The following is a 19,402-nucleotide window of genomic DNA, read 5'->3' as shown; positions in this document are numbered from 1 at the left end:
TATACAACGAATCGTAAGCTGAAATATTGAAAAACTTGTATTCAGACTAGAATAGAAACGCACGTCAAAAATTAGGAGCCAAATTCTCGGTTCAACCATTCCTCAAGTCTAGTCCAAGCCTCGAAGAAGGCTTTCAAGTCGCAGAAAATCATTCTCGCGAATTAAATCTCATCAAATTATGTATAAAAGTAACTCCAAGTCATGCAAGTCGTGGTGAGATTCGATTTGTATCCGCATAAATCGTCATCTGAATTTTGTTGGAATCGTTTCAGCTGACATAAAATGACGATGACGTCATTAGACAGTTGAATCCTTTCAGATTCACGTAGACATATCACGAGGGTGTTTCACACCCCTGAACTCATTTTTCTGAAATACGACACCAGGCGTATCGTTCGTAGGTATAAAGTTTATTTAAAACCTGTGACAATTTGTTATAGCAGGTTTTTGTGCAGCTCACGCCTCTGAGCCTTGAATCTTTGTTTTATTAATTGTAGTCTAGCCCGACTCGGTTTACCCTGCTTTTCGCGTCTTTGTGGTTTTTAATGATTCCCGTAGTTCCTTTGTGATTTTTCTACGGCACACTTTACTAGCCGGGTAGGTGGTACGAAGCTTTGTCGTTTCGCAAACAATGGCGCAAGCTCCGGGCTTCCGAAGTATAAGAAATTTTTTTACAATAGATCGAGCTGCGGCAAGCTCCGAGCATTGTATGCACGTGTATATTTAATTTCACCCAGGGTAAACCGCACACGATCGACACACCGGTAAATAAAATTTCGGTCAAGGGATATTCCTTCCTGTCACGTTTCTTCTTCGATGTCGTAAAACCCGATCGAGCCGTCGCGACGCCGACGTCAAGCGCTCGAATGTATTATACATACTCGTCACATGCAAGTATAGTTGCCGGTATCACCTTGCGCGTGCCATTTTATCATATTTCTTCTCATGTACGTAAACACACAAGCTGCTCACCCATTCGCATGAGAATTCGCACGCGCCGAGCACGCGTGTCGTGTATATAATCGAGAATTCATGGATCGGTGACGCGTCTCATGTCACTATTCATCGTTTCGACTGAGAGGTTGAAGTGTGAGTTGATAAACCGGGACGCGGCCGTGACGTTTTCTTAAAAATAGCTACGCCCTATCGCCTGCTGAATCACCACACGCGATGATAAAATCACCCCGCAGGATTCTTTTTCTCCAACCTCATACCCACCCCCTATCGATCTTATATCCTATTTTTAAGTGCATCGGCAGTAAGGGATGCGCCTTATCAAGTTGGTATAATATATGTTAAACTCTATTTAGATGAAACTGAAAATGAATTCTTTTACATCATCCAAAAGAGAGAGAGAGAGAGAGAGATATGGAGAATGTCTTCTCTTCAACCGCATCTCTTATCGTTAGTCGGATCCTTCGGAAATTGTGTGGAACCACAACTCAGCAGTCTCAAAAACCGAGGTATAATACCGATGTTACTAGGTGTTCAACGTCCTGCACGTTAATCGTGTTCCGCGCATTTGCCTGACTCACCCAACCGGCTCCACCCTGCAACCCCGTATGTTTTCTCAGACGGTCGGGCAGCTAGAGAATTTACATTATATACGCGGTGAGTTATGACTAATTATTTCCGCTAATGAGAAACAGACAGAGAAACAGATGTCGGTTGGTAAAATCCTTTCCTCAGCCCCTCCATTCAACGTGGCGTACTTTACTTCGAATTAAACCGCCTTCTTGTTCGTTATAATCTATACTGTGGCCAGTCTACCATCTGACTCTACTCTTTCTCAAATCTTGGATCGATGGAATACGCCTTTATATTATACACCCGAACGAGATTGAATTGAAAAGTTTTAATAAGCTTAATTTATCGACTCAATGTCTCGCCTGAATCGAACGCCACCCCAATGCGAGTACTGTCATATAGTCAATTAACCGCAGCTTTTCAAGAGCGATATGAAACGGACGCTGTGATTCCATTACGAGCTTTTTCTGTGACGAATTTTTTCAAGCCTTGTGTAGAGCGTTTCCTTTCACACCGTTGCGTCATACGACGAGAATCGAGACCCAATAATGGACAAGGTGACGGATCGGAAAGATGGATACAAAACGAAGTTATCGTTTAGTTATCATGTTTCCATCCAATTCCTTCGACATGAAGTATAAAATAAACACAAATTACAAAATTGTATTCAAACTATTAGAAATTATAATTCCTAATATAATCGTCTCAATTTCTATATCTACGTCAAGCGCGTTGGATGTTAACATCCTCTCCAACTAAATATTCGAGTTTCCATTTTTGCATTATCGCAATTGTGATGTTGAATAAAACGTTTTAAGAACTTTCATTTTCACGCTCATCACCGATTCGAAAATGGCATTCTAGTATCCGATAAGCGAAGAGCATCAAGGTGAACTGATTCTGCGATAAAATCACTCGAGAAGTCTTTTATTATTGTGAATTCACTTCTTTGGTAGACAGCAGCATATTTTACATGCATTGTTTCTTGTTGTTGCAGTGAGGGAAGTAACATTGTCTGAGCTTCGAGACGCAGTGGCGAGGTTACAGGAAAAAGTGAAGCTTGTCTGCCGGACGAGAGGGTCACCACCCCCAAGGGTGCACTGGCTCAAAGACGGCATGCCTCTTCACCCCAGACGAGGTCTCAGAATTCAGCACAAGCGGTGAGTTGTGCCCTTCTTCGTTTCCTTTTTTCCGTGACGAAAAACTTTTGAAAAACAGAAAACCATTCAACCAACGCCTCAAGATCTCTCACGAAGAGATTCTCGTACCGAATTCATACTTTCTTTGGATATCGTCATTTCTCGTTCTCCTTTATAGTATCGCCGAAAGCTTATTTTCTGTTGACAAATATACTGAGCTCAAAATTCTTGCTTTTAAGCATTCTACTTACGGACTAAAAATGGTCCAGACATTATTCGTTTACTCTTTCGTTTCAGGTTGACACCTAATGACATATTCTTTTTCTTCATTATCCTTGTACAGGAACAATGTCAGTTTCCGACTATATGCTGTCAGCTTATTTTCAAAATATTCATGAAATAGTTAAAATTGTTACGAATTGGCTTTAGACTCCCTGCAGAAGATTTGACGTTCTATCCGAATTACATATTTGACCTTCTAAAGTCTTCTTAACTAATCACAGAGACTTAAGTTTTGTGCTTCTCCTTCCAATCTGAATAGCAATATGTTATATTCATATATTAAAAAAAAAAAAAGAAAAATCCCGAAAGATGTTGGAGGAAATTAACATATTCAAAGTCGATCATTTTCATGTCAATCGGCAATATAGATTGACGTTATAAAAAAATCACGTCGCTAATTTCTGAATGAGGAAAACGATCGCGCTTTTACCTGCCACGTTAACGACGTCTTGCCTTGGAATACGCAGCTGAACGCAATCCATCCGTGTAAAAATAATGAAAACGATTATACATGCACTCGCCGAAAAAGGTGATGTGTGGCGCTAGAAGCCTGAGGAAGCTTGGCCAAAATTATCCGAACCAGCAAGGCAAATAGTAACGGTAATGGCGTAGTTATTAGTAACGCCGACTACTAAGCGCATTACTGCATTCGCGGGTGTAATGGCACCAATGACTAAGCACTTGGCAAGGTTCGTTGGATCGTAAAATTAAAGATACACTTATACCGTGGCGCAGGGTTGGGTCGGGCCCATCAGTGGCAAGCGTCACGCGTCGCACGTGGACGGCATCAAAGGCAAAATATAACACACCGGCTTACGCAATTATTCGAATCCCGTTTAATTTTCGCTCTGTCCTTCTTCCAAAGCGTCGAATACAAAAGTTTAAATATATGTATTCCGGAAACGTCTCAGGCACAGTCGGAAGGAGTGGTGGTGATACTGATGGACCGAAGACCCAGTTCGAGGTACTTTGTAATATCAAGCTCCATGAATCCGAGTCCTTTTACGCAAGTAGGATGTTGTTCAAGTAGAGTAATTCGTTACAATCAATTATAAATTCTTTCTTGTCGCGTGAAATGAACTTTTCCATTCACAAATACAGTTGTTAATTGAGAGGAGGAGCCAATTTTATTGATAAAACTAGGTTCAATCTGACACTGCGAAAGAAAAACTTGGCCATGACACAAACTCCGGTGAATTACCTTTCACCAATTTTTATCTTATCTCCATTAAACTGAAAGATTTGGAAAAAAAATGCTGTGTTTCGTTTCTTTATTGCCATGCCGTTCGACGAATGAAGGTTCACCAATGATCGAGGAATATAACAGGTTGCATTTTGTCCATATTAACACCTTGGAAAGGTCAAGACTACGAAAAACGAACGGCTAGAAAAATTGGACACGTGCGCGAAACGCGGATGGGTCGGGTTAAAGAAGTCCATCGTGGTCAACTTTATCTCACGTAGCCCTTGGCTTGGTTTACCAGTCGGTCGCTTTTCCATCTCTTTCGAACTCGTCCCTGAGCGGAAGAATACAACTACCTCCCCTATAGTGGCTTCTTCACTTCAGAGCCACTCGCTGTTATTCTCTACCTCTCTTTTCGGGTACACAATGAAATGCGATGGATTCACAAGATTACCGCCCTTCTTTCCTGCCGCGGCACGATGCTCGTACGAACCCTGAAAAAGTACTGAATTAGCTACCAAGTGTAGCAACCCAACTTCGTACGTGACATGAAAATCAAATCGCGGTTTTGTCAATGCGAGTGAAAAAATTACTCCTAAATCATAGGCTATATTATACGCAGCTATAGAGGCAATCTTCTATCCAAATGGCAAATGTTTTGATCAAAGCAAAGCAGACATGGTTTAGGTTATCTCAGAAAAGCACCCCAACTTGGTAATTTCTGCCCCGCTTAATGACTGCTCGAAACCAACTCACAGGAGATGAAAATCTTGGTTCCGACCGAAGCACCTCGACCAAAGTTTCATCCGCGAAGGAAACCCAAAAGCCGTCTGACTCGAGGCTGAATCTGATGGGGAAATGATGTGCTATACTTTGTATGCCGACAGCTTTTGCGAGCTAAGAAGTTGTTTTCGATAATGTTTCGAGCGTCCGGCTAGAAAGCTGCAACTGTCAGGCGTCCATCGAACACCGTTAAATATGCGAGACAAGAGTATGTTGCACTGCAGTCTGTAAATGCGCTGATTCGAGTTGTAACTCATAACACATATAGTATAATACATTAAAGCAGCGTTTCCTACAACGTATGATCAACATGTAGACCGACCTAGTTTCGCAGTCTAGGAGAGAACCGGGTAGATCCGAGATAGGAATAAGGAGTCTGAGATTCGGAGTATAACCGTGTCCCAATCTTGCAGTCACTTTGACCGAGGAAAACACCTTTGATGTTGGCAAAATCGAGTTTTCTGTGGAGCACCAAGAGCGTAGCAGACGACGTTCACGGCGCTGGTGCCGAGGGCGTCGCAGGATGCCGTAAGCATCGCATTGAGGCTCTCCTTGCTTTGAACGTAATCATTCTGGTACGTGCATGCAGTGAAATTAGTTTAAGGGGTTAACAGATTACACTCGCGTGTGGAGGGATGTCGCCTTGATTCGAGTAAGAAATTTCCCCGACAAAGTCACGCGCATAGAACAAGAGCCTCCGTTATAACAATTTCCGAAGTCAGGAGGGCAGGATGGCTGGTCATACGAAGAGAACTCGAACAGCGAAGTGAAAATCTGTTTCCTAGAGGCAAAAACGATCATAAAATGCTTTCTACCAACGATATCAGCCATCCGGAAAAACGATTCTGCGAGAAAACTCGAGAAAGAATGAAAAACAAATAAACCAGTCATTCAAAATCTGCTGCACGTTTGTGAGTTTGCTCGACTGGCTGGGAAATTACGCGATCTAGCGATCAAACGGATCAAAGAACTGCAGTGATGTATGTTTTTTTTTTTTCTTTTGGTTTTTAACTTGCTAAAACTTACACACCAAAGACGAAAACGCCGAGCAAGCCAGAGTCGATTACACGGTCTAGTTACCTGCAGTTCCATTCCGGGGTGATTTTTAGCAAACGAGCAATCGCCTGGGGAACCGGAATCGAAGGTTGGATAACCCAGAAATTGCCTCCATTAATTGAACTCGGAAAGGGTACAGGGTTTCTTTTTCTTGGAGCCAGGTCATAAAAGCCAGCGGCTGAGCCAGCTCCTGCAGGACTAATGCTGCGCGGACCAAACTGAGAGGTTTCGGGGCCACCGTGTCGAGATAAGATCCGTTTTACATGTCGGATTCCCGCCTATAACATTTCCGACTCGAGGCGAATTGGAGAAAGGATATGTGCTCGCTTAGAGAGGTGAAGATTGAGGAACGGATAAAAGGGAGACTTAATTTTACTCTGGAATTGAGATTCACCTTCTTTTTGGTGACCTTCCGCCCAAGTTTTATTAAACACGTGTCAATTCCAGGCTCGGGGATCGCAAGTTGATTCAAGCAAGTGCCTAACGAATAAAATTTCAAAAACTCTAAAGTTGACACAACTTTTCGCAGAGGCTATTATCTTCCACCAGTTGCACGACTGATGAGGATCGTTAAATTTCATAACGGAAATTCTTTACTCCATGCTCTCGTGAACACTCGCGGAAACTTTTCTTTCCTTTGCCTCGCCCTGATACTACAACGCTGCAATAACTTCTGCACTATATAGCAGGTTTTAGTGCCTCTGCAACGTAACTGCCGCTACTACAGCGATACTTCGCCTGCAACTCACCTTCGACGGTATTCAACATGGCACGTGCCTCCTTGAAGGCTTTAGAACTACTGAAACTATTTCTCCTTATTTGTACGAAGGGAATAAACCGCGTTTTTCATTGCAATTTATCGCTGTTCATCTGCATTCTTATTCTGCAATAGGAAACATGTTTTTGGTCCTTGACACAGTGCTGCTTGACGTTGAAAACATTGTCTGATCAAACGAGTGATCAAATACTGATTCAAAAGATAATACGCCTTTGATTATTAACTCGATGTCGGACTTTGTAGTACCTACTGAAAGCAAATCGTTCGATTGATTTCAATTAATTGTCAAGAATCTTACTCAAATTGTGAAGTCTCTACGCATTTTCTCTTCGCCTCTTCAGTTGAACGAAACTTTTGTATGAGTTCAAGCTCGATATATGTCTCGGGGAAATTGAACTTGTGGAATTTCCGCAATTACAAATTCATAGCCGTCACTTTAAAAAAAAATTCCGAACATTATTTCGTTTATGTTATGTAATAAGAAAAATCTGCAAATCTATCGTTTCGAAGATCTAGTTTTGACCTGCCCCTGCATAATCGAGCGCTTCGAGAGACTGATCAAGACCGATGATCGTGGTGCCATGGATCAAATTTGGCACGAAACCCGAACCGATGGTATTTACGCACGCGTGACAAGTATGGTGTTAAATTATTTATCCGCCACTATCCGCAACGCATGGATCACGATCGTAATAAAACGCCCGGCGTTTATGACACGAACAAATCCCAGACGAATGACAAAATTGTCAGTGATAATGGACGCAACGTGAAAGTGCAGTCCGATGACGCAGCGAAACTGCGTATGCGTGCAATTCGACAAACGACGTATTAAGTCATCCTAACGATCCATCCACGCATTTCTGCTGAAAATCCGTCATCCGTGTGCTAACGATTTTCAGCTTGAACACCCCGCTCTTTCTGTGGTAGAAATAAAAGACCTTCGGCTGGCACATTAGCCGGCGATATTCGTTATTGACGAGCTTCTGCACGATTAAAATGACTCGAATAAATGGACGTGGAGGGTCCGCATGGATGCCTGCGTCTATTAACCACGGCCGTAAATCGTTGATCGTCACACCTCGCACCTCGTATGTATAGGTAGATGGTACTGGTTACAACACGTGCTAAAATTCAGCTCTTCGCGTTACGTTTATTGGATCGAATACTCACAAGGACAGCTTTACGCGTCACGTATAGAAAAAGAAAAAAACGGCAGCAGTCGTTACATTTCAAGGCATTCGTATAATGTTTAGAAAATTTCCTTTCAACTTTCAACTCACATTATATAGAGGTAAACTGGGAAAGGAACAGTACAGACTCTGATTGTTCATTTAGAACTCTTATTACGGTATAATGTACCGTTTCATATCGAATCTGTTGGCCTGAATTTTTGGAGGCACTTGTTCCTGGTCTTGAAATTAGAACTCGTAACTTCAATAATGAAGATTCAACAGTTTCGAAGATTTTCGTGACATTTTCTTTGTATACTTGTGCATTTTTATGTAAAAAGGACGGAAATCGTAAATTCTGATTCGCGAATAAATAACCACAGTCAGTCGAAATTAATTTTTAAGAATACCAAGAACATCCTGCCGCGATCAAAAAAGAACTTTTTTTCTTACAAATAAATGGCAATTCTGGGTTAGCTTGAATAAAATTTAGCACCATCTGTACTTGAAGAAATTTTCGTCTACCCCTTACCAAAAGTTTTTTTTTTTTTTTTTTTCGTTCTTTGTAATGCAAAATCTTGCGTGATTCAGTCCACTTTTCAAGTTCAACCGATCGAGATCGTGATCATCATGACATGATAGCAACTCGACTCATTCTCTTCTGCACGAACATGAAACATTTGGCTGATTTTATTCTAAGTAATTTTTTTTTTTTAACGTTTCCTGTAGTGGATTGGAGTATTTTGGACTCGGTCAAGGGTCGGTAATGCCGGCTGAATCCTCCCAGTGGACCATAAATATGAAATATAGGCGTAATGAGAGGGTATAAAAAATTTGAGTATTTCGTGCGAGTGAAATCCCCTACGGACTTCCGAAATGTCTTGTTCAAATTAAAATGATTAATTTCAGCAACGGGTATAATTGACCAAAGGTATCCTCCCTGATGTCACGAGACAAAGTTTTACGTCAAATTGTGACTTCTGACAAATATTTCAGACTAATTATCAATATAATTGTGGTAATTTCTCGGATGAATTCCTTATACACGCGCACATTGTATAAATATGAGGCATTCCATATGGTTTTACCTAGCATATTTCCAGTTTTGTTGTCACTTCAATACACGGTAATGCTCTTAAATAAAATACAACGCCGAGTATTTTTTACTGTTTGTCGATGTCAGTTAGTATTGCGAAGCTAGTAGCCGTTACACTTCGAATTTTTAGACTTATTTAATGATTCATAAGAAATATAGAAGGTTCTATGAAAAATTAGAAAAACATCAACACTAGGCAGAAAGTGGTTTGTTCATTAATTTGGAAGTTATGAATTATTCACTGACGTTACGACTCAATTTCACACTGTGAAATATCTCGAAAAAAAGTACATCGCGATGTGAGAATAATTACAAGAATTTCAGGACCCGGACAAAAAGCGATATTTTTATTTTTTTGAATGTCTTGTATTTATTTTTCATAAACTTCAGAATTTCCTCAAACTTCAATGACAGTAAATTGAGTCGTTTACGGTATTAGATAATTCACAACTTCAAAATCAATAAAGATACCATTTTCGTAAAATTTTCTGTAATTATTGTCAAAGGTTTTTAAAGAGCGGTCAAAAAATTAAACCTCGAAAAACTGTGAGTAATATCGAGAAACAAAAATATACCGACGATTGTATTTGACAGTAAATACTATCATGTACTTCAATTACAACAAAATTGGTAACGGTGACTTTCCAAAGCTAGGAATTCCCCAAATATTATATACCGTGAAGAGCGAAACAACGTCGAACACCACCTACAAACGCCAAGATTGAATTACTTTCGCGGAGTGCGAAGACCGGAAACTAGGTATTCCCTAAAAAAAAAGGAAGGACGGCCCTTGTCGTGCGGGCACATGGTGGTGTCATGGGACAATAAATTCCGACGAACGATCGCCGTCGACGTGGGTGGGTACAATCCATCTCTGTAGGTGTGTATCAGGTGCATGTGATCCATGGGTGTTTGGGAGGTTGGACGTTGCGCGTCGGGTCGATCAGATGCTCGGGTATTCCGGAGACGATCTTCACTTATCTCGCGAACGTATTTTCAGCCATTACACGAAGAAGCTGAGAAGAAGGACCTGCTAGAGGGCGAGTTTTCCACGCGAAGTGTTCCACCCTGGAAACTAACTCCTGCAGAGGGTGTCTGATCGCCATTAACGGCGAAGTTTTATCGCCCCTTGTTCGCCGGAGTATGATTTTTATCGGCGTCGACAGTCATAACAGTCCGCGATAAAGATTATAATTGCGGTGTTATCGCCTGTCTCTTCCGTGTCATCCTCTCCGAGATTCTCTCTTCGGGTGTGTATAAACTTTTTGCATTATTATACTACCAGCGCGATACGACCAGCCCGGAAATGGATAGGCATTCTTTCGTTTCTGGGGTAAAAACCAAAAACAAATCGACAGTTTCATCTCTGCGTAAAGAAATATCAACAATTAATCAGCGGACTGTTCGGGATACGAATTTAATTGACAGCGGACGCGACATCATATTCGTCATTAAATTCGTCCCCTTTGGTTCCCGTTTCTCGCGATGCTAATTTCTGCTTGCCTTCGTGCCTAAACCAACAACCGTTACTGTGCACCGGAAAATACCCGCTGAGGAAGGTGGCGCCACCCGATTACCACCCTGGAGGGCTCAACGCGTGGTAGTCAAAACAAATCGCCACTGTAGCATTGCTTCGCACAATATTTGTTCGCAAACATCGACCATTGATGTGTCCCCCACCTCGACGAAACCAGCTGCGAGTGGATGGAACGTTCGGCAAACACCGTTATCATCTCTCGAGTACGAACCACTTTCCCTTTAATAACGTTTTTCTTACACGACGTATATTTTTTCGAGCGCTCATCACTCTTCTCACGAAATAACTATATTGACCAATTGTTCGGATTCTCGACCGTTATAAAAGTCTGCGTTGTTTCACCTGACATGTAAAAGTCGAAGATAGTGCGCTGCCGCATGCAATTCCAAATACAGATACTGTAATAGAAATAAAAATCTCGTTTTAGATTTCAGCCCTTAAATTCGAGGGGGGGGGGGGGGGGGGGGCATCCTCGGAACTGTAAAAGTATATTTTATTTACAACCAAAACAAAACTATTTCTGCCCAATATATCAGCCAGGGGCGCCGAAACAAGGGACCTCGGAAAATGGTTGCTCAGAGGGTTCGCTTAGACAAAGAACAACAGTCAATAGGACTCAAATCTTGTCCAGAAGAAAAGAGCCAGATTGTCAATAACCGCTTCCAGCAATTACATTTGGTGTTTTTAATTTTTTTTAATTGTTGGAAGTAGTTTAACAAGAATCATGACCCCAACCTAACTTTATTGTCGTTGTTTTTGACGACTTGGCTTCGCTCTTCTGGACATGATTTTGCTCATCTTCGAATGGATTCTTCACCAACAAAACTTCAATGAAACTAATTTCGATATGCGCCATTCTCTTCCTGATCAAAAAACGAAAACACTCATTCACTTACGAGTCCCATTATTGCTCTGGTAACAATTTTACGAACAAGAAACGCGTGGGGTAAATATTTACCCCAGTTTTTAGTATATTTAGTCAAAAAAATAAGTTTGTCGTTCCAGAGCTAATTGAAAGTTACATCATAAATTTCAGTAATAAATTTTCTGGCGTCATTGTCACATGGAACAAGAAATTCTTGATACATTAGCGTTTATAACATAGCGTTGCAGGCAGAATTGCACTATTTGCGTTTTTGAGGCATTAGTGATGGTTAGGCTTTGATTCCAGTCGAAATAAGTCACCCTTTACACTGATTATACGTATAACATCGTCTTGTGAGGCTGTGTTTATTTTCCCAGACAGATTACAACTTTCACGGTAACTTATTTGGCTTAAATGGAATTGTTCACCTTCAAATATTAATTGGTTGTAATCAAGCGTCAAGCAAACATTTCTATTATATTGTGTTAACATTCGACTGAGAATAACGTTGCCTTATAATGTTATTCACGTTTATAATTCATTCCGAATTTCATTTCACGGCTGGAATTGACCCGGCTAAAGTAAAAGGTGAAAAAAAATGAGCCGTCTTAAACAAGACGTTTAAAACTCGAGCTCATTATTTTCTCACCAGTTTCCCTGACTCAATTTTTCCCTCCTTAATTCCATTCCCTTTCTTCTTTCCTTTTTCCCTTGATTTGTTGGTAAGCAGCAGCAGCAAGCAATCCGATAAAAGTTTTTCCTCTCCGGGGAAAAAACAAGCCGACGGTTTGTTTTCGTTTTTCTGTTATTCTTTCCGGCCAGTATCAACAACGCCCAGGCACCGGCTTCTCTATCTGTTCGTAGCTGCTGCATACACACTCCGATATTCTAGGTAAATACCTGCACGTATACACGTAGGTATACCTGTGTATAACGTATCATTCCTGCAGGGGATGCGCATAAACGGGAAACGCAAGTGCGAACAACAATTGCCCCGGGTCGGTTGTAATATGGCGGAAAAGCAGGGGGAGGACATCGTCGGTGCAAATCTGAGTCAGTTGCTATTACCCTTCGCTGTGGATGGTATTAACTTCCGCTTGCCCCTCGGCTGGACAATTGCAGTAGAACATTGCGGAGAATTCCCGTATTAAAGCCGCCTCTGATTGAGGAAGAATAATTAAAAAACTAATTAACACAAGATGTGTATTGTAATTGGTATGCCTGCCGAATCGAAAAATGATACTAGGGTAAGTTTTTTTTGATTAATTGGGAAATTTTATTAGATTTTACAACATTCTTTTAAATCTTTAATAACAAACTGGTCGAAGTTTTCTGGAATCTCTTTAAATCCTGTGATAGCTTAGCAATAATAAGAAATGGTTGAAATCGTGTGAAATGACGTTGATTTTTAAGATATATTTTTAAGTCGTGGAATTACGAAACTATATTGATATGAAATCATTTGCATTTTTTGAAAAATCTTAGCAAACTTAAGTAATTCTTTGTAATCTTGAAAAAAAAATTTCAAAACCGTTCGATTTCTTTTTTGATTTTTATGAAATCTGCAGTGAATGAAAATAGTTTTTCAGTAGAAATATTTCCAAATTATTTAAAACATTGCAAAACGGAAGGTGTTAAAATGTTATAACTGAAAATCCCTTTAAAACCTTGAATTCTTGTGTCTTATAGAAAACTTAAGGGTAGTTAAACAATCGAACAATATTTTTGACGAAGGTTTTTGGGAAATGTTTCTTTTAATCGTGCTGTACACTTGTTAATACACGACCTACGAATATCCTACACAAACTTTGTCTCATAACAAGAATCTGCGCTATGAACTTGTCACAAAGATACCGGCTGATCTTGCCATCCTGCCAAGTGTAATCTCTCCGTAGTTCTGCTCTCTTTGGCTCGCATTTCCATAGTCTATACATAGTTATAACGCCTACGTTTACGAGATTAGATTTTGCATCGTTCAGCTTAGCGCAAATTACGTTCACCGGGATCATCGTCCTCGTGATTCCAACCCTTTCAAAATGCGGGTGTCAATTTCAGCACACATTGAGTGTGCATAAAATTACTATATTTATAAACGAATACAAAAATAGAAAATAATATAACTATGATTAACAATGGCTTGGATATCGATGCGTCGTTTCAAATCGCTTCAAAACAGCGAGAAATTTTGCAGATTCGACCAATTGCACTCTAGGACGGCGTATTTTATTAAAAGAATACTTTTTACGAAATCACTGATTCAATTTTTTTAACAAATCCAATGTTACTATTTGTTGATCATAATCAACTTAGGCCCAATATTATGAAATTAAATATCGAACGATGCCAACGTTTTAAAAAAGAGCCTTAGTGCGTTTATAGAAAAAAGTCTTATAAATAAAATGAGCCTTCGTGGTTTAATCAATCGCATGAATCACTAGATTATTAACAATTCGTCTATATCCAGGCTTTGTTTCATAATTCCAGTATTTTCTATATTTGTACTTTAAAAAAATCAGAAAAAGAAAAAAAAAATTTCAACTTTCACCAGACATCAAGTTTTCAAACATCTTAATCCAAGTTGAGAAATTTTCTCCAGACCTCCAATTAACGAGAGCTTGAAATTTTGGTCTACAAAAAGAAAGATATGTTCGAAGGTGACTTCAAAAAGTGGATAATTATCCGAAAAGTGGGTGAAAAACCTTTTGCCACTCCGATAAGTGTATCACAAAAGACAGTTTCAGTCGTTTTAAGAAAGGTACAGCTCATTGATTCGCGTTACGCCATTCACGATACGAATTCAAGTTCGTTAATTGAAACCGTTGCTGGGCTGTAAAGTGGGAAACGTTCTTTACGCAATGAAACTTCGTCATTAATTTGATCCACGGGAAGAAGGTCCTTTAAATCCCTTTCAAAGTGATCGTTTGAACCAGATAATTAACCGTTTTATCATGCGTTGGATCGAGCAACTTTTAACCTTTCGTCTGCAGTGGCAGAGGGTCTCACGCTCGATCGATCCGTCGCCTCGTCGACGTGGCTGGAAAAGCGTCTCCAATTTTCCTTCGCCAAATGTTTTTTCTCCGCAATTATTCCACAGCGCCTAATTAAAAATTGTTCGCGTTAAACAGCCGCAGCTTTTTAGCACGACGATACTCCAATTTTGACCAGGCTAAAGGATACACGTATGCGACGACACTTTAAAGGTCAAATCGTCGTAATTGCCTGACGCTTACACTCGTCTCGGGACCAGCAATTTCCTCCGACCCTGCACAACATTAGCAGAACCCAGATCTACCATGGCTTTCCCGGCTTGCGGCCTGCCCAATACCGACACTCTCCTACAGGATTTATCCGTTAATCTGCAACAAGGATAATGTTCTCATCCGAATAATCGTGACCCTTGTTCTCTCCTATCCAAAAGGCTCAGAATGTCCAGTACAACAAAATACGCCTCAATGATAATTTCCAGCGACATATAGTTTCAGCTTCTATTTTCACCCAAGATCCCCTTGTTATTATTTATTTTTAAAAAACTACGAACGGTCCCTTGTGTTGGCGGATGCTTTGGTATAATAGAGGACGGGAATTATGAACTAGTCCGAAGACACGCTATTAGCGGTGGCCACCCTTGGCCCTTGGGCCACACTTGCCCCATACCATCCGACACCTCTCGCCGAGCTCGTACCCACGTAAATTGTCTCTTCCAAGTGGGGACAGGCAATTTACCTTCTCGAACCTACAGGCATAAAGATACCCGTGTAAATGGAAGTATGAAATGAGCACGCGTGGAGACCGCATGCAATGTAAAACATTCGCGTTAGCCACATCTACGTGTTCCTTTGTTTCCTCTTTCCACACGTCCACAGCAACAATTCCATCGCAAAACTCATCGGAGCAGGTTAACGAAACGTTTGGTACTTATGAGGCAAAAGTTAGCGACAAAAAGCATTTTTTATTATGGGAATCGACCCTATTTCGACATCCCACCGCAGCCACTAAATCCTCTGCCAGGATCTGACAGTGGTAAAAATCAGGCAGGTCAGACACCGGCGGTTCAGGAGTGCGAGTGGGCCTGCGGGTGGGCTGGCTGACCAGACGCGGTGCGATTTCACTGCAGGGAGAAGAGAGTCCGATGCAGAGGATGGTGGGATAACCGGGAGACAGGCAGGCTGGAGCATGGCCAATGTGATTAGTGGCTACAAGTGCTACAACTGAAGCTCTGTGCGAATACAAGGGAATACGGCGGTGATGGGTCATAGAGAAAACCACGTGTCATACACGTTCCAATTTTGTTACCCTTGGAATTTGGCCAACGAGTGACAAAATTGAAAGGTACATCGGGGATTCACTGCTCCCGTGGGATTCTTCCGTTTTTCTCGCTTTTTCAGAGTTCTATATTCTCCGTTTTTTGATTACACGTGTGATGCGCTCGCAGCAGAGGTCGCGAGATCTGCAATCGTTGAATCGTCGGGTTCTTGGAGGGGAAATTGGGGAAAGGGTGAGTCGGAATTTATAAGCATTCACCGAGTGAGACGGCTGCGTTGAAAGACCTGTGAATTTAAAGCTCCGAAAGATGTTAATATATTACACTCTTACCCTTTTCGGGGGGTTCAGTATTACGCAATTTCCATACCTGTCATCTCTTTTGAGTTCACTTCCCTCGATCCTGGAAGAGCGACTACTGCGACAGAAGGAAAAGGGTAGGGAGATTTGGTGATACCTGTCTTTCTGACACAACCGCAAATCGTTTAGGTTAAATACTTAATTGTTAAAGATTTCACGTGAGTATTTTTTTCCGGGTTTGAATAATACTTACTTACAAAATTTCTTGTATTCAACTTACAGAATTTTCGATCATCGTTTAACCGCGGCATCAAAATACTGATCTAGTGTTTGACCACAGGAACGTATATTTTGATGGGAGTAAATATTGAAGTTGAAGAATTTTCGTTATTAAAATTGCTGAAGTTTAAGAGAAAAGATATTCGTTTTGTAGAGAAATTCTATTCCCGGAAGATATAATTTATAATTTATTTTCGTGAACAGTTTGTACACATCCTGGGATTCGGGTATAAGCCAGCGATCATTTTACTTGCATAAAAGTCTCCTCGATAATTAGAACAAATTTCTAGCTGAATTCGGTTGATTTTGAATAATTACCAGCATTTTCATGATATTTCAAGGGTACGATGTGAGGGTTCAGTATACATGGCAAAGTGGCGAGCACGAAATTTAGATATTAGCGTAGATCGTGCGAAATACATACCAGAGTAGCGATAATCGTCGGGTTATTATTATCGGCATTCGTTGCGGAGTTGCGTGAGAGCCGTTTCAGTTCAGCCCAACATTGGCGAATATCGTCGCCGTCGTCGTCGTGGATTTTGCCTCGTTTTCATCATCCAGGCGATCTTTGAGTATAATTTAAACACGTATATAGGGCTAACGAGTGAATATTAACGACATAATAGCTGTACGCAAAACTATGCCCTGCACTATTCAACATTATGGCTATAATCTTCGTCCGCTGGACGATGAAAGGAGTATGCCTGTATATATTTCGAGAGCCGGTTCTCGCCAATTAGGGTAGAATGGCCCATCAGTTTTAATTAATAATTAATTTGTAACGGACAAAAGCCTACGCAGAAACGCTTCGCCCGTCTCCTCCCTCTTTCCTCCAAACACGGCTTTCACATAACGCCGGAAAATATTTCCGGCTCGGAAAATTTTCAACGGCTGAGCGCTTGCGCAGAGGATAAAAATCAAAACAGAATGAATATTCGCCAAATCGCGAACGGTTGTTACTGTTTACTATGTATGAAGAGAGACGGAGATGGAGAAAAAAGAGATCAGACTCAGTCCACTCGACGAAAACCCTAAGCTCGGCTTTGTTCACTCGTTACTTACCGCCTACGCGCTCAATTCTGAACTTGGAAAAGCGAACGAAGTCTGAAGGAGAAGAAAAACAATAAGCTTCGCGGAAAAACCCGTCTCTTGCTTTATCCCGGGAAAATCTTGACCGATTCTCTTACCACGGTAAACAGATCCGTTTTTATCTCTGGGATATTTTTTCTTTTACAACACATGGGCAAGATATAAGCGACGGTTCCCAAATTCTTCATGGTTTTTTTTTTTCATTATTATTATTCCTTATCAAGACATGGTAGAAAAAAAATTCGGACAGGAATTACTGTAGCCGAAAAGCAGATGCCCACCCTCGTTTTGAACGCGAGCTAAACCTGGACTATAAATTACTCACCTACCACCTTCTGACGAAATTTTATTTCCACCAGCCAGTTCGTTTCCATAAATGGACGAATTCTGTGGGCTTAGATATCACTTGAATTTATACATTTTCAAACATCAAAAAGAGTCAAATTTTTTCATTCATCTATCCCAGAGAATTCATTTAATAACTACTTTTTTACGTTAAACACTGCAACTTTTTCAACTCTTGTGAAAACGATGAACAAACTATGTTAAGTGAAGTCACTTTATGGATTTATTACCTTATTAAAGAAAAATTGAGGTTATAAGTGAAATAATCACAAACTTGCCTTGGAGATTCCAAAATTGAGTTAAGAGTTGTGCCATTGTTTTAAGGTTCGATTGCTTGACAACACGAATTACGAGCTGAGAAATTTATTTTTTTAGACAAACGATAGCTTTATTTACAATCAGTTTGCGAGTTTTTAATAACTCCTTAGATTCCCTTTCCCAATGAATACTAGCTGACACTTGATACCCTCGATCGATTTTTATAATATTTGCAACACCTCATGGTTTATATAAATTAAAGCGAACAATCTTTACCTCGTAATTATAACTACAAGGAAGAAATTTCAGCGTTTATCTAACGATTACAATTAGTTCATAAAATTTCGGGACAATTTATCTGTCCATCTAACGGGGATCTCTTTAAAAATCATTTCAAGTCAGCATTGCTGAAATACTGGACTATTGGACCAGTGGACGTGGTGCTTCTCAATAGTGGATTTCCGATAATCCAATGCAAGTGAACCGAAATGTAAACCACCAGTGACTTTTCGTCAGGATTCCGTGTTGATTTCCCATTTAATCCTGTGGCTTGCAGCTCAAACGACCAAACATTTGATCTCTCTGACTGAATATCCGTTCAAAGAGAGAAGAAAATAGCCGAATTCAGTCTGCCGCGTGCAAAATTGTACACTAACGACGGTTCGCTATTAGGATTACTTGAATTAACGTATAAATTATCTCTAGACTGTGTAGTCACGACAAGATGAATCCAACGAGCCCCGATTTTCTTTTTTATATTTGACAAAACTCTGAAATGAGTTTATTCTACGTTCTCTGCAGCAAAATTGACGAAAAAATGAGCTTTAAAATGAGTGAAAAGTCACTAAATCGCCAGTTTATATGCACTGTTTTTTTTTTTTTTTCAAGTGGTATATACTTGTAACATCGAATCAGTGAATTGTCACTGAAGATAAAGAATTTGAAGAGTATACAAGACCTTCCCACATTTTGATAACTCCACAAATCAGATATTCGCGCCTTCGAAAATCCAATATTTTCCTCCAACCGCCCGAACTTTATTCACCTCTTCAAAGCTCGGATAAAGTAACGTGTTCAGAGGTCCGAACGATCGCCCGGTAAAATTCTTGGCGAGGAACATAGTCGATGCGCCAAAGATGAAAGGGTGAGGGGATTTCGAGGCGAAGCCATCTGTGTTCCTCGTGAGTATTCGTCGCCGTTGGGCAGCGGCGATAGCGGGAGACAAGACACGTGAGGTAAATTTATCGTCGGGTTACTCACGCATTTCTAGCCGATGCGATGTCTGCTAGCCGCTCGTGCCTAACCCCCTGGCGCACGTATTTATTTAGATTCGCGACAAGGTCCGGACTGTCTCCCCTGTGACTCACGATCCTCACACGCGGCGAAGGGAACTCTCGTCGTCTCTTCGTCTCCGGCGAGATGCTGCTGCGGCAGCTCTTCGCAGTTAGACCGACTC

General features: G+C 40.8%; 1 protein-coding gene across 2 annotated transcripts in view; it reads left to right on the top strand.

Annotated features, from left to right (window-relative positions):
- LOC124416155 (protein vein) overlaps positions 1-19,402 on the top strand; it is a 235,837-nt gene that overhangs the window by 112,552 nt on the left and 103,883 nt on the right. For both annotated transcript variants that reach the window (XM_046897077.1, XM_046897076.1), the window contains exon 2: positions 2,525-2,687. In XM_046897077.1, the coding sequence (XP_046753033.1) occupies positions 2,525-2,687 (163 nt within the window). The remainder of the gene's footprint in view (positions 1-2,524; positions 2,688-19,402) is intronic.

This window comes from Diprion similis, chromosome 2 (genome assembly GCF_021155765.1).
Source record: "Diprion similis isolate iyDipSimi1 chromosome 2, iyDipSimi1.1, whole genome shotgun sequence".
Taxonomy (NCBI): domain Eukaryota; kingdom Metazoa; phylum Arthropoda; class Insecta; order Hymenoptera; family Diprionidae; genus Diprion; species Diprion similis.
This window is presented reverse-complemented; position numbering and strand designations above follow the sequence as displayed.